This window comes from Schistocerca piceifrons, chromosome X (genome assembly GCF_021461385.2).
Source record: "Schistocerca piceifrons isolate TAMUIC-IGC-003096 chromosome X, iqSchPice1.1, whole genome shotgun sequence".
Classification (NCBI taxonomy): Eukaryota; Metazoa; Arthropoda; class Insecta; order Orthoptera; family Acrididae; genus Schistocerca; species Schistocerca piceifrons.
The window spans coordinates 316,505,313-316,530,918 of NC_060149.1; the positions used below are offsets into that span (position 1 = coordinate 316,505,313).

The 25,606-nt window shown below is 40.6% G+C and overlaps 1 protein-coding gene across 1 annotated transcript in view; it reads right to left on the reverse strand.

Annotated features, from left to right (window-relative positions):
* Window positions 1-25,266, reverse strand: part of LOC124721196 — a 136,882-nt gene extending 111,616 nt beyond the window's left edge. The window contains exon 1 of the mRNA XM_047246040.1: window positions 25,160-25,266. Within this exon, the coding sequence (XP_047101996.1) occupies window positions 25,160-25,262 (103 nt within the window). The 5' untranslated portion in view covers window positions 25,263-25,266. The remainder of the gene's footprint in view (window positions 1-25,159) is intronic.
* Window positions 25,267-25,606: the final 340 nt, after the last annotated feature.

The following is a 25,606-nucleotide window of genomic DNA, read 5'->3' on the forward strand; positions in this document are numbered from 1 at the left end:
TCCCAACCATGAGGTCGCTTACAAGGTGATTCTCGCTTAGCTAAGGGAGCTAGGAGCGGATTTCTACTGTCCAGGAATTGAACGACTGGTGGAATGTACCGACCGTTGTTTACGGAGACTTAGTGTCTTCGTTGAAAAATAGTGTCATATATGTGTGCCACTTGGAAGCGTAGTGCAGCATTCAATTAAAGGTTGTTGACATACCATAGTAGTGTGTAACTTAGTTTGTGAAGTCCCCACGTATGTTGGTACAGGCTCAACAGGATCCCATGTTTGGTGTCAAATTTTGCGGAACAAGTGGAATATACGTTGGTGTTCAATGTGGATGACAGATTTAAGTAAGTTGCTCTCCATAACTAGACTGGAAAGCTGTCAGTAAGGGTAATAACGTTTCTCAAATTGAGAACCCGGTCTCATTCGTCTTGAGACGTTCTGGTCGATATCAGAAGACAAACGCAGACTTACGTTTGCGGCGTGACGCGGTACGCGACGTTCTTTTGTAGGTCAGGCACTCAGTCACGTCCTTTGCTGCTCACGCAAGGCCCCAGCTGCCGTTGCAGACTCCTCGCCCTTCACTAAGCACACAGCCAGAAGCAACACTCATCTCAACAGTATTACTCCCGTTTAAAAATTAAAATGACACTAAAGCGATACTAAAACGTTACGTGGTACAACGTTTAAGGTTTTCTCGAATTATCCTTTTGATGGCATTGCTAACGATTCCATTTTGGGCACAGTATTTCGGCTAGTGGCGTGGTCGTTTTCTTCGAGTGTTGAAGTCCAGTGAGCGAGCATACTCAAGAAAATTGCTATATGCACTTGCAATAGACGACTAAGATGTGTTGTTGAAATCCTACGCAGAAAGAGGAACCTCATTTTGGACAGAAACCTGAAAATACCGTCATTACGAGGTAAACTATCACAGTCATTTTTCGTTCAGTAGTGAACAACGTTATACAGTGGCAGGCGTGGTCGTGACGCTACCCCCCCCCCCCATTTCCCCCTCCCCACCGCCTTCACCACGATAAAAAATATCAATAGAAAAACGGTTCAAATGGCTCTGAGCACTATGGGACTTAACATCCATGGTCATCAGTCCCCTAGAACTTAGAACTACTTAAACCTAACTAACCTAAGGACATCACACAACACCCAGTCATCACAAATCAGAGAAAAATCCCTGACCCCGCCGGGAACCCAGGCGCGGGAAGCGAGAACGCTACCGCACGACCACGAGCTGCAGAGAATATCATTCCGCGTTTACGTTTTTACGTATATGTCACAGCTAACTTTTGGTAAAAAGTCTCGAAAATGACAAGAAATTCCACAAATTACATGCTACAGTTAACACTAAACACTTTTGAGATGTTTGTTCCCTCACACAACTGCCCTTGTTTTAGTTATTCTACTTTATTTTATTATTCGATACCTAATCCTCGATGGCTAAATACTGAACACTATTCACAGACATTACTTCTCCCCGGAGATTAGCTTAAGGAAAAAGCACTGTGCACCAGAGATATTCCTTCTCAGATTATTTCCTTTCAGTAGCGCAAGGAATTTACAATCTTGAAAAAACCGATGTTAGCTTGCGCTACATTTCAAAAAGTCCTCTATAATATCGTCGGAAGTTTTGCCTATTTCTGGTCTTTTTGCTTGTAAATGAAAGTAACATATTATTTACGAACAATACGTCGTAAATGTACGTATTTTATAATCATATAGTCCGGTACACTCTCAAAAATGTAAGACAGCTAATTCATATTCACAAGAAGTTTATTGAAAATCCATACCCCGTCCTCTTGATTTAGATTTCCCACCGTTTCCTTAATGAGGTCAGGTGAATATCATGGTGGATCCGCCAACAAACCGATTCGTTCCCTCACGCCTTTAAAACTGACCACCTTACCCATATCTAATTAGCTCATTATCGCTCATTTGTTAAACACTAACGTTCTTTACCTCTTCACATTGCTTGATCCGTAAGTGATCACTCTAATATCATGGTACTGTTCTGTCACAAAAAAAATTGAACAGACAAGTTTTTATGAACAATATACGAAGAACAGTTAATAAATAGTAAAGAATTTATACTAGTGACCACTCACAGCCTTTTGTTAGTTTTATGGCCGTTGGAGCTCGATCATTCTCTGGGGACAAAAGAAGGATCATCCTCTGCTTTCATTGAGCTGCTGTTCGTTTATTCTCAAGGAAAGCTTAGTAGTAATACACGTTTTGGAACAATACAAAAAATGTTCAAAAGTTAGTGAATTTCTAAGGGACCAAACTGCTGAGGTCATCGGTCCCTGAACTTACGCACCATGTAAACTAACTTTAACTAACTTATACTAAGAACAACACACACATACCCACGCCCGAGGGAGGACTCGAACCTCCGGCGGGACTCTACTTGATGTTGCCTATCTTGCGCATGGGCTATTCAGTTTGTATATTTTGCTTATTTTTTCATAGTTACACACAACTTCTTCCTGTTTTCGCGATTGATCTGTGTTCAGTTTTTCAAGGCCTATCCACTGTGCCAACTTATAACTAAATCTGAGGGGGGTGCGATGGGGAGGTTCCTTTGTAAGAACCTGCTTCGACTATCTTTTGAGAATACGTTATCCATATAGAGTAAGGTTCTAATACCAGAAATGCTTCAGTAATAAACATGCAGAAAGCCTAGTATACCAATATGCCAATATTTTAATTATCCGTATTTATTATTTCTTTACGTACAAATTTTTTGAACCAAACATATTTTGCAGTCATATTAGCACTACGACTTTCAGGAACATATTGCCCTGTTAGAACTAGTAAAAACTAGTTCAGAAAGTCTGCTTTTGAAATTCCGAATAACAAATTTTTGTAGCAAATTCCACTCAGCAGTAAAATCTGAATCAATATATAATAACGTGTGATAATTAACATATGAGCATAATTCCTTGTTTGATGATGAAACTGCCTTTATATGAGCCATTAATTTCTGAAGATCTTGTCAGGAACCATGAGACCAGAATGTTATTTCCCATGGATTAACGACAAGATTAAAGCAAGTTTTTGATCTAACATAAATCACACAACGCTACATGAGCATCTACATTAGTCTCAGTTCCAAGGGTACCTAATTTCTATGACTGAAATGCCATTAAAAATTATAGAACTTAGACATTATTTCCATGAGATATTCCGCGCCTCATTATAAAGAAAGTCACTGTACTTACTCATTACTTTATGGCAGAAACGTGTTGTTAACAGTCAAATCGGGAGTTTTGCTATACAGAGTTATAACATGTACGCATTTATCACAACTCTTTTCTTTAGGCCTAAGCTAAGATCTGCAGGGTGAAGTAAATGACTGTGTTTAGCATTTAGCCATCAAGAATGAGTTATCCTTGAATAAAAGAGATTAGAATACTAAAACGAGGGGAGATTTACGAGGGGACTTCAGGAAGTGTGGAAACATTTGTGTCATTGGAAAAGTTAATCTAACTACTGTAAACAGCCAAGACTGTTTAAGAAAATACGACAAATACACATAGATTATTCACTCCTTAATAAACGAAATGTCGCAGTTATCTTCCTTAAAAGGGAAAGGAAAACAGTCCAAGAGATTTTAAGACGTGCATCTCGTGTCTTCCAATACCCTAACAAGGCATGTGCCGAAAAGGTTCCATATTATGTAGGAATACTGTCGTCATTTCATGAATAGTAGTTAACATAAAGCGAACGAATCAATTTAGAAAATCCTACTCATAGGTTCTCATCTACGAGAAAACAAATTGTTTTGGAAAGAAAGAAACCGGAATTAATTTGTACTCGCAGTAATACCTTTAACTACGGCCAGAAGCTTTAAACATTGTTAAGAGCATCAGTTAAGAATAAGCCTGAATGCTTATTACGAAAGGAGTAATTCCGTGAGGCAAATACCTCTTGAATTCAAGTCACTGTACATTTTTGCATGATACTGCATATTTCATTCTAAACAAAGAAGAAGAAGCGAAAAATGACTAGATGTCCCTTGAAACATATTCTGGTTATAGAAAAAATGCCACTTGGTGACTGATTGAGCAACTGATCTGCCTGTCACACGGAAGTCCTGGACTTTTTATCCCATGTCTATAACAAGTTTTCTTGGTAGGAGTGACAGCAAATGTCACTCAGTTTGTTGAGGGCAACTAAGGAGCTACTAGAAATAGTAACTCAGGCTCCAAATTCAAAAGCTGGAATTTAGGACCGCCAGACCAGTGCGTTGATCATATGCCATCCAATTCTGGGATCCAGTAACCTTTACGCAAAAGATGAGCAGCAAACGTTGCAGCGGTCTGCTTCCGCTAGGACGATAGACCAACGGAGTTCAATTAGGTTTAACACAAAAAGACGAGATAAAACTGTGATTTATATCTCACAGAACAGTTTAATAACTATGTGGCCTTTTCATTTGATTTCAATGTATGAACAAGAACTCAGAAGACATCGTACCATCCATTTAGTCAATTCCAGTCAGGACTCATCATCATCATTACAGAACCAAGATGTCTAGTCTGTGCTTCCTGTACTTCATTGATAAATAACTCAATGAAATAAAATTAATAATGATACGGTAAACTCTGCTTGATTTGGGCAGTGCCTTGAGACAGGCCGGCCGACGTGGCCGTGCGGTTAAAGGCGCTGCAGTCTGGAACCGCAAGAGCGCTACGGTCGCAGGTTCGAATCCTGCCTCGGGCATGGGTGTTTGTGATGTCCTTAGGTTAGTTAGGTTTAACTAGTTCTAAGTTCTAGGGGACTAATAACCTCAGCAGTTGAGTCCCATAGTGCTCAGAGCCATTTGAACCATTTTGAACCTTGAGACAGACATGTTTACAGATAGTGGATATGGTTCAATGGTTCAAATGGCTCTGAGCACTATGGGACTTAACATCTGTGGTCATCAGTCCCCTAGAACTTAGAACTACTTAAACCTAACTAACCTAAGGACATCACACACATCCATGCCCGAGGCAGGATTCGAACCTGCGACCGTAGCGGTCACGCGGTTCCAAACTGAAGCGCCTAGAACCGCACGGCCACACCGGCCGGCAGATAGTGGATACAGTGCCCTAAGTTTATTTCATTGTATATAGACATTCAGATTTTACGCTGATGTAAATTTTGGAATCTTATATTAGTAATTTTAGCTGTTGAAAGAAATCACCTACTTTCTTCTTTTTAAAAACTAAAAGATCATCAACCATATCTAAAGCACAAGATATACGGAGAAGAGAAACGTGGTGGTGTAGATTAAAAAGAATGAAATTACTGCACCTGTCTTTTTCTTTTCTTTTCTTTTCTTTCGAAGTACGACACTATCCACGAAAATATTGCCGTTGTCAAGTTGGCTCAAATGGCTCTGAGCGCTATGGGACTCAACTGCTGTGGTCATAAGTTCCCTAGAACTTAGATCTACTTAAACCTAACTAACCAAAGGACATCACACACATCCATGCCCGAGGCAGGATTCGAACCTGCGACGTAGCGGTCGTGCGGTTCCAGACTGTAGCGCCTTTAACCGCTCGGCGTTGTCAAGTGATGCGGAACCAAAATGTTACTGAACTGTTGTCTGTATGTATGTTATTCTTCATTTTAGTGCATTCTTCTGACACATTCACAAAGGTATTGATTCCTTAACATGTTGTGCTTTGTATTAACTTAATTAATTCGAATAAATATTTTAAACAGAGTTGTAGACGTCCAGCAACATCGCTTATGTTGGGTAAAAATAAGAGAAATATTTGCTCGATGTATGTTTTATTATTACCTTATTACAGCAGACAAGCATAACTCGATGTAGACTCGCCAGCCGCTAATGTGAGTGTTAAAAACGGGCAGAAAGCTGGATGAAATTACTTTTCACATTAGTGCTGCACCAGTTTGGATCTGTTGTCTCAGTGTGAATCTTGGTGTGGCACTCTGGACCACAAAATATTGACGCCAGTGGTGTTACTGGTGTTAACACATTGTCTGCAGAGTACAGGGTGAAAATTGGTCTTGGGATTCAAACGACTGACTGCAGGCAAAAACACGTGTCTCTCACGTCGGTAGCCTGGTAATTTCCTTGCGGAACTGACGTTTGCTTCATCCAGCCATTCAAACTATACACCAAAGGCAGTCGAATAAAGAAACATTGTATCAAATTAAATTAGAAGCAATCAGGTTGTAGTAGTAATTGGGCTAATACCTTCACAGCATTGAAAATTATTTTTAGTCTTAATATTGGTAACCCACCAAAATAAAATAGTTAGGACCAATAACAGGTCTGTGACTAATGGATAAATTCAGAAACAGAGATTTGGTCGTATGCTTAAAGACAACACGCTATGAACTATAATAGTTGACGTATATTTCCCGTGATTTTCCAAATAATGTTGGTAAACAAAAATGTAGCGTGTAGTTATTCTCTTACAACTATGACTATGTTGTAGATGATACCACAGCGAAAATTTTCTGAAAGCAGCCTCGTACTTCGGAAGAAATAAAGCTACTGTGCTGCATTCTGGAGACAGATAAGGATCCCTTTGTGAGATGGCGGCCCACAACTACTAAGCGGAATCTCGCAGGTCAGTTCCAGGCGTTGCGCGAGAGAAAGTTTGCCTGCCTTCCCGTCGATAGTTCCGTACTTTCACTCTTGTTTTGTAACTGACGCAAGCACACACCCGTGTAATTCTCTATGCGGTTGACAAATAGTTTCCAGCTAATGCGTTTGGGAATTAGTACTAAAGCAGATATGGTGCATCATTTTAACACTCGCGACTTGCAGGAAACGGAATCCGCCAGTCAGCAGCAGCCACCAATCGCGTTACAGTGCGTCGATTATGACGGACTATAAGATCACAGCGGAGATGAGCTATTAAATTGAAAGCATCTTGTTCACTTGGTTTTCCCTTTCCACATGTTTCCTGAATGGGGAAAAATTTCATTCGTATAGCACCTAATTTTTTATAGTATATTCTTATTAACTCTATTTGATGTTTTGCTTTCACGTGCGAAAAAGAACAGCTTCTGTGGTTTTGTAACATACGAACACGCTACCTAGCCTGTAGCTGTCCGTGCGAGAAACGCCATTCTTGTAGATTCGCTCAGCAACATTGGAATGTTTCCCCTTGTCCTTTATTGATAGCCGTACTGTACGCTAATCTTAATAGCAATTTCAGCTGAATGCTGAAGCTGAATGGTATGTTTGTTGGTTTGAGTGAAATTCCAGTTATGAATACCGATTAATATTTCCATTCCTATTATGTTGTTGAGAAGATTTTTTGCGAAAGCATACTGGGAACATTGAGAGGATTTAATTCTGTATCAATGGATTTAAATATTTTTTCTTCCTCTGATGCATACTTTATTCGCTGATTTCTTTTTTTGCTTTTTTCCTAAAATTTTTCACTTATACAACCATTCTTTGACTACGTAGTTTCCCTTTACAATGGCATTCACTTTTGTTCCTCAGTCTTTATTACTTTGCACAACTCATTCGTTTAGACTAAGTCCAGACTGCAGTTCAATACAATACGTGTCCTTTTCAAGCTACCTTCTACAACATTTGAGAACATTAAAAACATTCGTCAGCATTCGAGAATATTCGTAAAAGTTTGAGAACATGGTAGAAGAATGTCGAATCTTTCGCTTGAAAAATTCGAAAGAGTCAGAAGATGCTATGGTGACCACCACAAAGTGACAACGACGCTCGTATGTCCACAGCGCCATCAGTTGCCACAACACAACCACTATACTGCACTATGGGGAAACCAAATGTAGCTCCAGAGATAAAAACAGTGACGTGTGATGGATGGTTTTGGAGCTATCGTCAACTTCCTCCACAAACAATTTGCTGTCTATATATTATTATCACATCCGCTTTAGTTACTTTTACATGATGAGATATGGCAACAAATAACAATATAAATCATTGGCTTGCTCGAGATATATTGTAATGAAGGAAACCCAGTGGTACACCTTTGCTTGAAAATATTTGATCCCTGTTCGCATACAGTCTATTTAGCCCTTCTCTTAGTTAACTGCGTTGTAACGCTTACAATACAATGAATAAAAGCTACATATTCACTACATTTTTCGGTTTCTACGCTACAATGCGGTAACAAAGATTATTTAATTTATTGCAGCTGACTTCCTGTTTCGAAGCTGCTAGAGAAACATGTTGCTGCTCAAAGTCTCTCAAACAACTTGAACTTGTTTTTCGAAATGATTCTGAGCTTTTTCACTTATTTTTACGTTCGTGCTAATGTTTCTGCACTTACATTGGTTTCCAAAAACTAGAGAGTAATCGTAAAAGTAATATTTATTAGCGAAAACAGAAAACAAGAGATACAAATTTCAGTAAGTTATTACCACAGTAGTGCTGCAGGAAACAACAAAATGATGCAGTCAGTTTTGCAGATAAGAGACGATTGTATATTCGTAGTAGAAGACACCTGGGGTTACGAGAGTGTGAGTAGACAGCTGGGATAACTAATTTTCTCGAATAAACTGGAGGTGGCATTTACTGAACGCAAATTATATGAAGGGCCATTGGCTGGTCAAATTCATACACCTTTGGCAGTTTGGTCAAATGTTCGTTCTTACGTGTTCATAGTTGAGACAGGTATATCTAGTTACAGGTATGGCATGTAGTAGGTTCGGTCAGGTACGGCAAAGGGTTTCTTACGTGCACACACTGCCATTTGTTGCAATTATGCACTAGAAGCGTTAGGACTACTACACCAATCTAACTACAGTCTGCCGTTGTTGTGATGTCAACGAGTACTGTGCCTAGAAGGTTTCATGATGGTGACCTATATTGAAAGGTGAGCAGCCGTGATTGTATTGTTTACTACTCGTCACATGACGGAACTTTACAATGAGTACCCCAACATTAGTGCTGGATTGTAGGTCTATGAGGTTTCAGATCTCTTTTCGGATAAAACCCGCTGTAATCATTTTGATCAGCCGAGAAGCAGGAATGCGTCATCGTCAATTAAATAGACGAGAAAGAATTCCTTCGCATGGATCATCATTATCTGTGCGCGAGGGGTGGTATGTTTTTTGTAGACCTCCTTCAAGTTCCACGTAGAACGGTGACTTATGATGCTATAACAGTTACTGATTTCCCACTGTGTTGGAAGGCTCAACCACAATAAGCTAGTCTCATGAACGAGTACTTTTAGCAGCACACGTTTCAGCACATCCAATTAACAACTAGAATTCTCGACATCAATATTACTTGACATGTTTAGGACGCTCTAGAAAGTGTGTTTTAATACGCTATAGTCTGTCACAGACCAGTGTCGTGCTGAGAGTAGTTTTTCAGGTGGAATGGAATTCACTTCCAGCGGAGTTCATAGAAATCAACATCGGCAGCATCAACAGTAATGTATAAGCTGTGTTGCTGCTCTGGTAAATCACACTGAACATGCACTGTATTTTACTCATTTATCCATTTTGTACACAAATGTTTTTGGCCATTGCGACATCAAGAATAACAATGCAGAATAATTACATGGAAGTGTAAGGATTGTTAAGATTACGAAATTGTGCAGGATCTTTGGCTTTGGGAATTCGGGTTTGTGTGACGTCGATACGAAGTGCAATCAAAGCTCTAAACATCGTGGCATGAATTCATAGAGGGCTTCCTGAGAAATCTCTCTACACGCGATTTGGGTGCGAGTCCACAAAGTATCAGAGAAGCTTACTGGAAAACCGTGATGAACAAATTGCCGATCATACATTCGGTAGGCAATATTTCAGGAGCACACGCAAGCCACAAAAACTGTGATAACTGTCATTATTCGAAGAAATCCTAGCACATTCCTCGTTATGCATCTTACTGGAAAATAGCATGTACCTGAAGAACAGGTAGCATCTCCAGTGACACACCAAATCATCACACTTGGGCGTTGTGGTGCCGCTGAATAAAGCAGGCTGTCAGATTGTGGTTAGGGCAGTATCATCTAATGCGTATGCAATCAGCACTTTAGGGCAGATTGACTGGGACTCGTCCGGAAACTCTACATCTTGGTACTCAGATTCCAGCGAGGGTATTCACGTGCCCGCAGCACCAGTCCAGCTCTCAGCGGACGACTTAGAAACATCGGAGCAGGAAGAACCACAGCAGTGGCAGTGTTTCAGCATTGAGTCCACACTATGAACCAAACGGTAAGCAATAGACCCACGCAGACAACACGGCGGTCCTCCCATGCTGTGGTCCAGTAATTGCTCGTCGCTACATACGACCAACTGTCATCTATTCTCTGTTTCCACACAAGCCTCAGTGCCGTAACAGCCGGCCCTTTACGGGCCGCAATTCCTGCCTCGAATAATTACATTTTACGGGGAATATTTATGCTGCACCTTTCACCCTCACCCATGCGCTGTTTTGCACACTGTTACAGCACGAAGGCATACTGGAACTTACTTTTAGGGCTCCACTTCGTTTACCAACACTTCATCCAGTAAGCTTCGCTTAACACTGACGCTTCCGGTCACTGTAACAACAGCTGGTTGGTATGCCATCCCCCTCCAACATTAGTCACTTTATTACACTAACTAGACTTCTCATCCTCCAAGATGGGACTCACTCAAACAGTTTTTCCTATATGTTGCAATTTTCCCAAATATTAGTGTAGTTTTCCAAAATGTTTTAAGCACGAATACATATTCTTTGACTAAAACTATGTTAATGTTGTAAACGTAAAAACGGTGGCTAAGGTTTATCTCACAACTGTGACTTATAATATCTTCTGGATTTTCTCATTAATGGAAACCAGCGTATTTGAGGCTATGTCAAAATTCGGATGTGACGCGATGTTTAAGTTACTGTACCTGAAATCGGGAGGAGGGAGGTTTAAATCCGCGTCCTGCAGTCCAGATTTTGGTTTTCCGGATTTTTTCTAAACAGTTAAAGGTGAATGTCCATATAGTTCAAAAATGGTTCAAATGGCTCTGAGCACTATGGGACTTAACATCTGAGGTCATCAGTCCCCTAGAACTTAGAACTACTTAAACCTAACTAACATAAGGACATCACACACATCCATGCACGAGACAGGATTCGTACCTACGGCCGTAGCGGTCGCGCGGTTCCAGACTGAAGCGCCTAGAACCCCTCGGTCATTCCGGCCGGCCGATATGGTTCCTTTGAAAAAGGTTTCGGTCATTAAAGGTGAATGTCGATACAGTTCCTTTGAAAAGGTTTCGGTCAGTTTCCTGTCACAGTATTGCCTAAGCCGAGATTGCGTTTCGTCTAAAGAGCTTCTCGTCGATAGGATGTCAAAAAGTAATCTTCGTTCTGCCTACAGATCTGAAACTTTCAAGTATTTGTCCTCTTTCTCATTAACGACCCTCAACAACAGGCAGATGAAATACTGCATATACAGGTGCTAAGGGAATTTGTCGTAGCCCAGAAATAGTTTAAGATGGACATTGTATAAAAGATTCTCGATTTTCTTGTCGCGTCACATCAGAGTATAAGATTGAGCTTTCGACGATCACCTTCATCGGCTTCGTCAGTGGCAAGTATCAGCCGATGGAGGTGATGTCGAAAAGTTGAGTTTTTACTCTGGTATCACGCGGCAAGAGAATCTAGAATGTTTTATATAAGAATGTCGTCGCGAGAAACTTCGTTCACAAATTGTTGTAAAGCAATGGATCCTGTTGCTATATAGCAGTTCAATGATACATGTCTCACGCTATCGTCATGCTCGTGAGATTATGCATATCTCAATGCCATCTGTAACCATGCGACTAATTTAATGGAACTTCAGACTCACCTCCTTCTTGTGAAGACCGCGAGAATCATCTAACCGCAATCCTGTTCCATGCAATGTGAATACTTCCTCTTCGCATCTAGTCAGAAGAGTTCAGTAATTCAAATTTCTGCTTAAGTTTACAACACGAACCTTAAACATTCACATAGATAGTATACTGCAGTAACATCGTCTTGGTGCTGTAGCGGTAGTTCCGATACTTGCTTGGCACAATACTGAAACCGTCTCTGGGAAAATGCCAGGGCGCTGTCCTGGCTGGCTGCCATGATGTTGGTTCAAACCACGAGCCTCATTCAATTACCACATCCATTACATGCACATATATAAATAAATAACCACCCATAGCCAGCTCATCAGCTGAGAACCATTTTACGAGTAGCAAACAGAAATGGCTTTTTCACGACATTTTCAGCCCGTAGCTCACTCGAACTAGTGACATCTTTTTCATCATAAGGGAAAAATACGAGAGTGATACATGCAAGGTTGGGAAAAAGTTAAACCGTTGACGCCATCGTGTCCTGTTTTATACTCGAAAATAATGAATATTCCCAAAAGTTTATTACTTTAGTTCTTTGTTTATATGTGATATATACTAAGTTTGATACAAATTGCTTCGGGAACTGCAGAGTTACGCTTACTTCCTTTCTCCCATCTCTAGTGGTATGGAGTTATCTTGCATCTATAGTTTTTTTTCCTCCGAGATCGAGTCCAGATTGCTACCCCACGGACTGAGATTGCTCCAAGTGGCCTAGATCCCAATAATAAAGGTGTGGCAGATGGTGTTCTTAATATCCTCGACAAAGATCCTAGTCGGGTCTTGTTGGCGAATTTAGCGTGTAAGAATAGTTACTTGTCTCCATCCGTTTGTGCTTCACTCAGACTATTGCTATACTCGAGATCTTTAGGACGACATGTGGGGTCACTGAATTACAGTGTGTACCAGCATCTCAAAAGATAACGTTCTCCCCATCTCTGCAACAAGTGTCCGATTAATTGGAGCACCATTTTTTTGTGATCCTGAGTTGCCCATAGTATTGCTAAATAGACGAAATGTATTCAGTACTTCGCTCACATGTACAGGTTACAGAGAAAACAGAATGACATCACAATGCTTTGCTTGCTACACGCTCATCGGTACACTACATCTCGTTCAAACTTGGTTACCCTTGTGAGTCATAACTAACATTCCAAGTCAGTTACATACATGTTCTTGCCTACGTGAAATTTAACGTCGTACAAATCATTCACGGAAGACAGTGAGACTCTAACTTCGATCAGAACAAATGTTTACTTTGTGCAGCGTTATTACCGACTGCTTCGATAGGCTACTTTCAACATCACATCCTCATCATCATTATTAACAACAGCGACCATTTATTTCATTAAATGCCGGCCGCGGTGGTCTCGCGGTTCTAGGCGCTCAGTCCGGAACCGCGGGACTGCTACGGTCGCAGGTTCGAATCCTGCCTCGGGCATGGATGTGTGTGATGTCCTTAGGTTGGTTAGGTTTACTTAGTTCTAAGTTCTAGGCGACTGATGACCTCAGAAGTTGAGTCGCATAGTGCTCAGAGCCATTTGAACCATTTCATTAAATGATGTGGACTCTCCAAGTACTGAGCTCTGGTATGTATGTAATTTCGTCTTCTATTGGGAACAGTCTTGAGTGATATTCAGTCAATTGATTCCAGAAATCTTCCGCAGCTCTTTGTCCCGTCCGTCTGGCAGTCTTCTGCGTGGTCTGTCTCTGTTTCTTCGAATCCATTCCACATCGCCTTTGTCATCGGTCATCATTCCTTCTCGCAACATGGCGGGCTCATTGCCATTTCATAGTTGCTATTCTCTCCAGAATATCCTTAGTGTCGGCAACTGATCTGATGTCTTCTGTCTTTTTTGTCTTTCCTGGTAAATCACAACACATCTTTTCCACACCTCGTTGTGCAGCTCTAAGTTTCCGTCTTGTATATTCATGAAGTGTCCCGGTCCCACAGTCCTTAAGGCGAAACTGATCAAAAGTAAGCTCTTTTGGTTTCACTGCCATATTTGACCTGAAGATAACTGATAATCTTCCAAATGCTTTCTAACCTAGCTTGATGCGTCGAAAGATTCCCAGTCTTACGTCTGCCGTCATATTCACAAGCTGGCCAAAATAGATGTATTCTCTGACAGTTTCCAGTAGCGCGTTTTTGAGTTGTGTGTTGCCTACCGTCCTCCATTTATTAGACATAGCTTCTGTCTTGGTAAGATTTATGTTCAGTCTCACTGCCTGACCTCCGAGGCGAGTAGTCTGTAGTTTTTCAAAATCATTTACCAATATTGCAATGTCATCCGCAAATCTCAGGTTGTTAAGTCTATTCCCGTGATTCCTAATTCCTTTTTCTTCCGAGTTCAATTCTGGCATTTCCATTTCCAGATCGGCAGAGAACAGCTTTGGGGATATGGGATCGCCTTGTTTTTCTCCTGTGTGGATTGGAAAGTCTTGAGTTGGTTTGCTGACATTAATAGAAGCATCAAAAGTTTCGTATGAATGGTGCAGGAGTTTAATACAGGCCACGTTCATCCCTTTCACTAAGGTTTGAACAACAGCAATATGGTTAGCTGTTACCACGGTATCATTTCTGCAACCTGTGAATTAGCTCACAGAGTCTACAGTGCGACCTGCATTAATATCGTGGGAGCCGTACTAACCTAGAAAATAAACACTTCTGATACCTTCAGCCTCATCACTATCATCCTCAGTCATCTAACATCCATTGCCGGATAAAGCTCTCCCCTAATCTTTTTCACGCATTACGGTCTTCATCTATACGCACGTTTCCCAACGCCATCTTTCCACCTTTCAACGGGTCGTCCTCTCGATCTTTTAATATTTTTTGAGATTCAGAAAAGAAGTTCCGTGTTTCATTCTGGATACATATCCTGTATATTTCCATTTCATTTTTGTTACAATAAGATGTACGTTTTTCACTACAGTATGTTCTTTGACTCGTTTGTTTTTCTACCATTCCCGGTGATTCTCACTTATCTATCCGTTGCTCCCAGAGGAATCCTAATCTGTGAATAGTTTTGGCATTAGCAATCAATGCCCCACTACCATAAGTCAAACTGGTAATACACATTAATTACAAGCTTACTTTAACTTATATGTCGAATTAGCTTCTAAAATGAGACAAATGTCGATTTTCTCCAACGTGCTTGCCCCATATGATCCTGTGTTCCGTCGGGATGCTAATATCTTACCTTCTTTCCCTCCGAATGGTTGGGTAAACCGTTTCTCAGAGCTGGAAAAGGCAAGCAATTATTTCCTGCACCGCGCGAACTTGCATGGCTGTGAAGACATTTGCCTCCAATTGGGAGGAATGGGGAACAGAATCCCGTACAGCTACCTACGTTTACAATTTGCGATGTTACAACAGTTCGCTAAAGCAAACATCGGGATAGCTTCTGTGGAAGATGTCTGGTTTCCTTCAGAATCCTTGTCGTACTCGTGCTCATGCTGTACATCCAATGACCTCGTCATCGACGGGAATTAATACTAATCTTTCTTTTTCATTTATCATTTTCACTAGATCAGGGCCTTTTAGCATAATAAAGTAGTGTGGTTTTAAAATCAATCCTCGGGTTCATGATGTCTTACTAACACAACAAATAATCCCAGTTCACATGTGTTCCTGAGGATTTAGCGCTCCATCGACAGAGACAGACGTTCAGAACGTAGTATTGCTTAGCTTGCAATAAGGATTTGACCTGATATAGCTGGAAGTTTTCGCTTGATGTGTTCTAATATCGAAATGGCCGGGCTTTGAAGTAATCTATCCATCATCAGGGCTGCACAATGTATACTTTTACGTGACACAACAAGCACAAAGGAAACGAAGGGAAACCCGTCTCTTTAAGTGTGATTAAGGCTTGTGGCAGTGGAACGCATTTCCTCTTAAAATGGCTAGGTATAACAATTTACGTTGTTTAAATAATATATGCGTAATGTAAGTTCTGGTAAAGGCAGGTGTTCCATCTAGTACACTACGCAAACTGATGTGACAGCAAATAACGTCGCTACGAGTGAGAGGTGTCAAAAAAAAAGAAAGAAACATGAAGCCATATTGTTCGGGAGCCAAGTTCGTAATACAAAAAGAGAGCAACAGATGTGAACACAATGCACTAGTTCATTAACGCGTTATTCAGCAACGGCAAACGGATGTCACCTCTGTTCCCCTCCAAGGCAGAAAATAGAATATTATGCTATTTATTTCACGGTCCAAGTTGATTAGTTCATACGTTCTAGAACAGCAAGTTGACTAAAGTAATTCAAACTGGTTTAGATCAGCAGTCTGCGATCATCAGTGATATACACTGAAAAGCGTGATTTGAGATTACTCCATAGTGGAAGACAAATGAAAAATGGTTCAAATGGCTCTGAGCACTATGGGAGCACTTCTGAGGTTATCAGTCCCCTAGAACGTAGAACTAGTTAAACATAACTAACCTAAGGACATCACACACATCCATGTCCGAGGCAGGATTCGAACCGGCGACTGTAGCGGTCGCGCGGTTCCGGACTGTAGCGCCTAGAACCGCTCGGCCACGCCGGCCGGCCGAAGACAAATGAAGACAAATGAAATTAAGACGCTGCAATGTAAGCGACAGTAAAGTAAATTTTTCCTAGCTGATGGAATGAAGACTTCCATGTAGTATACTCTTAGTGTTTTAGAAACTATGATCGACACCGAAAACATAGCACTTGCACCAAGCAGAAAAACCATCATGATAAGTGTTAAGTAAATTTAAGTTACATTTACGCTGCTCAAGGTCAGTGTGTTCATCAAAATGAGGGATCGTTTGAAGGCCGCTGTACATTTCCCTGTACGAGATGTTTTGCCTGTATCTTTCTCCGACCTGCAGGCTGCCTCGCTCAGACACCTTCATGGGGCCTTCAGATTTACCGTGCAATCAGAACCACAGAACAACTTGATTTTTTACAAACAGAAAGTATTACCATAGCCACGTTAACGTCCAGGATAGAATCTCAAGCTAGGCCACAGACCGAATATCTAAACGACTGATCTGTACTCTGAGACATACCACAGTTTCCATATAAGACCTCTCAGTTATGTAGTGGAACCTTAGTTTATACTGCGGAGCCAACCGAAATTGTTTTTATTAGATATTAAAAAACTATTTAAGAGAAAAAGCGAAAAGAAATAGAATTATCGCAATTTTCTCTTCAGGAAGTACGCTCGTGGTGGAGATGACATCCTAGCACTTCCATGCACAGAACGCGTCGGGTCAGTCATGAAACGAAATGTCATCTGAATCTGTACAAAGACTACATTATCTATGGACCCACATGACAGTACACTTGTTTGTAGGCATCTGTACATTTGTGTGGCCTTAAAGAAAGTACAAAAATGCAGGAAATTTTATCCCTCAGACATGCCTCTCAGTCTAAAGCAATCTGTATCAAATAATCTGTCTTCTGTCTGCAAGAGTCAAATCAATGCAAATGCCACGCTTGTCAATGAACCTTGGGTAAAATTCAGGGATCAAGGATCCTACTGGGGACACCATTGCAACATTTCGATCTGTTTTTAAAAAAATGTTCAAATGTGTGTGAAATCTTATGGGACTTAATTGCTAAGGTCATTAGACCCTAAGCTTACACACTATTTAACCTAAATTAGCCTAAGGACAAACACACACACCCATGCCCGAGGGAGGACTCGAACCTCCGCCGGGACCAGCCGCACAGTCCATGACTGCAGCGCCTGAGACCGCTCGGCTAATCCCGCGCGGCGATCTGTTTTAAAATTTGAGGTGCATTGTTACATAGTAATTATAAAGTGAATAGTGCTTCTGGAGCTTAATTTTGCGTTCGTAATGGTATAGATAAGTATGGGATGAAAAGAGAGGAAAGCAGCCGGCGAAAGCAGCTGCTGGCTCAAACCCTACTCATCTTATTGTTACCAATGGCGTCGTGCATATGAATGACTCCTTCCGACAGACGTTTCATCAACAACGTTATATTCTCTTTCTCTATATCGCCCGCGATACACAACGAATTAGTGAGTGAACTACCTTCCAGACCACAATGGAAAACGTACTTGGCATTTAAACTGGCCGATGGGCATAGAGAAACCTAGACATAGTGCACAGCTACGTTCTAGAATATAGTCAGTAGCTCGTTGGTATGTTACACGAACTTCAGAGATTTTTCTGAGAAACTTCTGATTTAACCCAGAAGAGTGGCGAGAAACCTATGCACCCTCGCCAGAAAATTTCTTCAACCACCATAAATGGGTACAAATGGGTCTACCGCCGCTATTATTGGGTGCCATAGCAAAAAACTGTATACAGGTCACCACCTATAGAAATTCTTTTGACACGCGATTTGTGTTCGTGAGTTATGGATACGAGGCGTCGACATATCACGTGTCACTCTATAAATGATTGCGAAACCATCTTTTTAGCCGACCAGCATTCCAGAATTCATACACTTTAATTCATCGTGTTTGAGAATTTGTTGTCATGCACTCAAAGATATGGGAAACAGCAGCCACAGATTTAACTTAGTATTACGGAAAGACCTCTCATTATCAATAAATTGGAATTATATACTATATTTACCTGTATTTAGTAATAAGATATTTATTAATGTCCCTGATGGTCTACAGCTGATGGTCTATAGCAGAGGTGTCCAACATTTTAGCTTACCTGGGCTACATTGGAAGAAGGCAAAGAAAAGTGACGCACCAGTGAGAAAATAGCATAATATGGCGGGAGATTCAGTTTATCATAACTCTACATAAATGGCATTTTATGGAATTTTTTTTTTACAGATCGCGTGATAGATGCTCACTTCTTGGACAGCACTGCACTGACGTCGAGGACGGGAATAAATTCAGAATTTCTCTCCTCTTCCACGTCTTTCAGTGTACAGTATACCAAATTTCCTGTCTTACGTAAAAATTTCATTTGAACGGAGAGGAAATATTCATTTCTGCTTCATATATCTCAGCTCAATATCTGGTTGATATAAAATAAATCGCGTATGACACTGTATGGTCTTGTGCGTCGTGTTAAAGTTCTAGTTGATGCAAGGTTTATCCCCAATGTACGTCCTGAGGTAGTAAGGTAAATTAATGGATACGTTTCTGCAATGTGATTACATGTATCGTATATGAATTACGACGACATGCATTGTAACTAAATATTGTTTCCTTTATCAAGGCAATTTCGCCGCAACAATTATGTGCACTAAATGGGAGTGAAACAGGAAACCCCGACGTTTACTTCAAGCAGTACCTCACTCGATTGGATATAAACAAATTACATAGTACTCGGCAAGCTACCGTGCAATGTGTGATGAAGTTTTACAGTGTACCAGTCTCAGCTTTACTTCCTCCTATTCCACTCTAGAATGGCACCCGGGAAGACAACCTATTGATACCCCTTTGTATTGACCCCAATTTATCGAATTTCAGCATCATGGCCATCACGCGAGATGCGTGTTTAAGGAATTAGTATCTTTATTGACTTAATATGGAAACTGGTCTCTCGAAATTTTGTGAGTAAGGCTTCTCTGACCTTTGAAAAAACTTTGTCAGATTTGGGGGAATATACAATTTATAACCGACACCAAACCACAGCGCGATATAGGATTTTTCACATATACCTATCTTTGCCATAAGTGAAAAATGAGATAAGAGAAAGTAAAAAAACCGTAGGAACTTATCCACTAAGCTATGGAGCCGCACCAGCGACGTACTATTCATCAATGAACTATTGTCCAGCCCCCGTGCGCTCAATTTTCTAAGAATATTTCCTCGCTCTGGACTTTTGTCATTTTGGCTAACGAAAGAGGTAAATTGGATTTACAGAAGAGCTACATGCTTCGTCACCGGTTTATTCAGCCAACGTGAGAGCATTACAGGAATACTGTACAACCTCCAATGGAAGACGCTACAAGAGAGGCGTTTGCATCGCGTACAGAGTTACTCTCAAAATACCGACAGCCTATGTTCCTATACCAGTAAAGAAACATATTAAATCCTGAAATTTCTGTCTTGCATAATGATCATGATGGTTAAGTTGGAACGATTCTCGCGTATACAGGCCGGTACTAACAAGATCCTTTTTTCCATCACTCCATCCGAGAACTGAACAGAAGGCTTTAAGGAGGGGACGTAGGCAGTAATTCCTGTATATCTTGTACCCTTCAGTCGCTTGCAGAGTAGAGATTAGTTTCCCGAGACGCCGAAGACCTGATACTGCCAGAACTAATTAAGGATAAGTACTCTCCAATGATACGGGCATTTATCTAGCTTTAAAGGAACCCGACGAGTTTCACTCCGAAGAGACACTGAGGCCCTCTCTTTCTAAAGGCGAGAGCTGTTCTTCAGTACGTGGTGAAGAGTATTTCCTTGTGAAATAATTGTTTTTTTTTCTTTTCCTCATCCATTTCACAAAGATGAAGCGGAATTCTGACCGAAAAAAGAGAAGAAAGGAAAGACATTATAGTCTCTCATAACCTGACCATATGGCTCTAGCAGGAAAAATGTATTGGGAGGCAAACAGTAGTACCATAATCTGTTTCAAACCATATCTTGAGGAATTTTGACAGTAGCTTCCTTCTAGAGGATTCCAGCTCAGACAGTGTCTGTCTGATGCTTTTGCTCACTAAACTCAGTATTCAGAATTTCATTAGCTAGTCTGTAGATTCATCATTTTGCGTCCTAAATAACAACTTCGTAGGGAATACAAATCCAAATCTGTACCACCATCAATGAGACAATGCCTACCGAAGTACTGTGGTGTTCACCCAGTCCTGCGATCGATAACTGCATTAATTTGTGCATTTAAAGAATAAAATTCTAGAAATACTTTTTCTAGGAGGAAACAACGACATTTTCTTCGATAATTCTACACACGTCCACACGTTTCCAAATCAAAACTCGTTCGCATTGTCCACATCTGCCATTGGACATCCAATCTAAAGGCGCATCTAATATTTAGCATGCATAACGGTCTTCAGCGATAAGCATCCAAGGTGATCGTGGAAGGTTTCTCATGTTATCCAGCCACCATCCATTAGGGGTATCTCTTGGAAGCCAACAGATTACTTTCTTCGTCCATCTGGCCTTTATTTACCTGGTTACATTTCCTGTCAACCTCCATTTTGTTTCCATCACACTCATAATTACGTCTCCAAGTCCAGTCCATTTCCTAATCTGTGAGTGAAGGCTATTGGGCATCAGTTTTTATATTTTTTGTTTTCTTGTGAAGTAGAACAATTACTGGTGCAGCATTATTACTGACCTGCACACTTTTCTTCCTCCGCAGAAATTCATAAATGTTGCGAGTTATTTTTTATGGATTAATAGTAATTCTGTTGGCAAGATTTCAACAGTTTGAAGCAGTACTCCACGTAATGAACACATGACGAAGAAACTACGCTTCGGTTGTGTTGTCCCAAGGCAACAGGCAAGAAACAATCAAAAAACCATTTCTATATGTGGACTCCTGATTTAAGTTCAGTCATAACTACAGTCAACTTTATTGGCCTCTGTAATGACTTTGGATTACACATAACGAAAATTAACGTCAAAAAGAGTTACCGCGTGGAGTCATGCTCCTCATATTAAATTTCAGCTCGTGTTTAATTTGGAATGATAATCTTTGGTGCCGTTAAGGCCACGAGTAACCATCTACCAGCGTAAGAATCATCACTTCGTTGCTTGGCCGTATAACTGAATTTTTAAGCTATAGATACGAAATTCGGAATGTAAAATCGAGAATAAATTGCTTTTTGTAGGTTTTTTAAGAAAGTCGTTTTCGTTCTTTATATCTTCGGAATATGATACTAGTTTTTTGGATGAATTGCAAGTAAATATTCTTTTTTTTAATTAGCGAACTTAGGGTATGGGGGTTATGAATTTAAAAAAGATATCGGAATGAGTGCTATGGAAACAACATGGCCAGCTTTCCATTCAGTCAAATATTGCTTCAGAGGCTAAAGCTTTTAATTCTAAAATTGACGGTGAGTCTAATATTTTTGCCGTAAAATATTTGCCGTCATAATCCTTTATTCCGTCCTATATGCTCTACTTTCTGTATAATATTTTATTATATGATTTGGGTATATTTTCAGCTAAGAAACGTTCATGTTCATACTGTCAAGTATGTATACTGATCGGAGCTTGAATCTGGGTCTTTACGGTTCGCAATTTGTAGAACTTTGCTTACAAAACGCAAAGGTCTTGGTTCAAGTCCAGGTCGGACACAGTCTCAGTACAGCGAACACGGCCGCTGCAGAGTGAGAAGTTTTCTGAAGGAAAAAGATAAAGTTCATTTCATTTAACACGTGACTGGGTTTGGGAACTTCATTTTCTTTAGGGTGCCTATTATTACCTATTTATTTGACTATAACGATTATAAATTCGCGTACAGGCACACACGTTTGTATATATGTGTGTATATGTGTGTATGTGCATGTGTGTGTGGGTGGGTGGATGAATGGGTGTAGAAACACCATTTGACCAACGGAGTATGACAGCATTTACACCTTACGCAGAGCAGTACGTATTAAAGTTTTTTGTTGTTTCTTGCTCCAGTGACTCGTACAGTACTAACCAGCACACAGTGTCGATACGACTACGTAATATAACATCTTTAAATGCCACGTACAATCCAAATCAAATAAGTTCACCATGTCTAACAGAATAGTTTTATATATCGATTTTCTTTCCTATTACAGAAGAGTCCATCACCACACTGGGCACTATTGTAGCTGCAACGAGGTGTTAATGAAACTGTTAAGCATTAAAATTATTTTGTACCGTACGCAAACCATTAAAAAGATGTAAACTATTCGGCCTTCAAAGAAATGCGCAAAGAAAGATAAAATAGATTTGTGGTTCTATGTAACAATATTAGTGAAGTTTAAAGGTGAGTAAAGAATAAAATCTCAGCCTTTCGCTTTCTGTGCTTTTGAAAAGATATCTGAGGCCCGTCTGCGAGGCTGGGTACTCGCGTGGATAATTTCCGGTCCCAGGCTTAGTTTACAGGATGGGCTGCGAGTTTCCGGTACTTGGCAGCTAACGAGCGAGGGGGACACATGAGATCTTGCTCATTCCCTTCATCGAGCGCTCCTTCCACTTTCACTAAGCAGTGAAGTAACAGTCGGTAACCCACTTATAACGACAGCTGCTTGTTATTTTCCGAACAATCGTTTCCGTATTCGCAGTATAACCTCTCAAGACAACACGCACATTGACAGAAGCTGTTACACTTCGGAAATTACATTTTTGCTAGGTATGCCTTTTTTGTGAGATCTGTCAAGGCCATAGAACTTAGTACAATCGTCCGTTATAGTGTTGGCCGCCTTCTAATCAAGAGAAATCATGTTTATTTCCCAGTCTAGTAAATGTAACCGGGGATTTTCTTGGTTTTCATAAATCAAGTTAGCACACAGCATGCGAGCTTTCCTCCAAGAATACCATTACCAGTTCCTTTCCGTATTATTTCCAGACTCCAGCTTCAATACTTGCGCTGCAGAAATAAATTCATGAATCAGAGGAGATACATGGACTAAAGTCGGTGTTGAACACTCCATGAAAGTGGTGAATTTCCTCATACGTTCTGCTTCAACACGGGATCAGCTTACGATACTGTTACATGCAGAAGCGATTCAATAGCTAGAGGCGTAATACCTAAACTGATCGTAACAGCAAAAGACACATTTACCAGGTTGAGATGTATGTCACAAGAAATATCTGTCAAGACGAAATAAGTCTATTAGATATAAATTTCTGTAGCCTTGGATTACTGTCTGTGAAAATGTTTCTCTCTTCTGTTCTCAGTATTTCTGTTTGTTCAGAGAATGTGAAATGATATTAACTCTTGTCATACGTGTATCAGTCATACCTATAGAAGCTATAGCTGAAGACGCCTTTCATAACGAAACAGATTCGACGCCAAAAGGTATACGTGAGCAGAAAATTTAAGTTTCTTTAATGACGCAAGTAGACAAAATTATAATGAAGTAGTATAATACACGGATCGAAAAACTAAATAAAGTATGATAAAATTTAGGGAACTACCAGTCAGCTCAGATGTGGATGCTTCTGGTGTGAAAGGAGTGGCCGGCATTCTCTGACGTTTACCAGGGTACGCCCGACTGCTTTTATTCTCCTGATCGCAAGTCATAATTACAGGTAAAGTAGGCCTACCGGTAAAATTGATACTTTATACTAATTCTTAAGTTCTTCATGTTTATTAAGGAATTCCTTATTTTTGGAGTAATACTTAAGTATAGTAAAGTAAATAAGTAAGGCTCTCCTTAACACAACGATTGGTTTGAGCATTACATTGTGTAAATAGCAGTGGTCCTACTGGTGGTGGTACACTTTGTCCTTCTTTCGAGCTTCAATTGACTTACCTGGTAAGTTATAGAGAGGTGTACAATTATGTGACACTTATCCATTAACCCGACGAGCTACGTTACGCTGATGCCACTGTACTCAATATTAATCATATTGGTCCTGGTGCTGCAGTTCTCCTCCTTTCACTTCGTTTTTAATTACCATACTGACTACTACTTATGTACTTGTTATATGCTTATGTAATGTTTTTCTGTGCAGTACGAACAGCTTTAGTACTTGCGCTCCAGACTGGGTTACAATTTATCAAGTTTTAGAGTATTTATACGGCATTCAGTCAGCCATGGACTTTACATATTCGTATTGTGTCTTGCGTTTAGTTTCTTTATTGTCTTTAGGTACGCATTTACCTAAGCCTATACTTAGTCTTTACAATGAATTTAAGTCACTCTTAATGAGAAAATAAACTAGAACTGAAAGTGAAATATTAACTTCTACTTTTTTATTCACATTTGTGTTTTTGTGGCTACGTATCCGTTTTCATTGGCACTTAGACAATGTAGCGACAGAGTGTGATCGCCCGTGTACTGCAAATAGGTACTAACAAATTCTTTAGTTACAAATGAATGCTGTGTATTTATACCAGCTGTGCACAAAATCTTTTTTTTTTTTTTTTTTACCCAGCAAATGTAACACCATAAGTGTACCGGTATCAAAAACATTATCATACGAGACAGTTTTCTTCCTTTTGACAATTGACACTATTTTACCGAAAACATGTGTTATGACAATATCACAACAGACCAAGGTACCTACAGCTGATCATGCTACGACACTGAAAAAAAAAATCGCTTTTGAATTGCATCTTGTACCAAGGAAGTATTTTCGTATAAGTTTTTCAAGTAAGGGACATGTGTGCCTTTTTCCCAGTATAAGCCAGTTCTAGCTACGTTTCCAACCCTGCATTAAGGTCTCCGGGCGTGCACCCACCTTTGGCCAGTCCCGGCGCCGCGAGCAGCAGCGGCAGCAGCAGCAGCGAGAACGCCATCTTACGACTGACTGACTGGAACAACGCTCGCCCAGCGCCGCGCATGCGCAGCACGCGCCCCTCGTGACGTCATGTCCGCTGCTCCCCACGCTTCTAACGGGACTTCCAAATAATTCTGCTGCCCCCCCCCCGCAGCCCTTTGGCTCCTTCGTGTCTAGTGGGCGGTGATGCCACACGAAGTGATAATTACTCGGTTTGGTCAACACCACTGTCAACCGTTGGGCATTATAATGGCAATTTCTGTAACCGTCATTCTAGGAATTACTGAGTTAACAGACTGTTTCCTACTGCGACGATGGGATTAATATTTGCTAACAAGGGAACATCCCCATCGCACCCCCCCCCCCCCCCTCAGATTTAGTTATCAGTTGGCACAGTGGCTAGGCCTT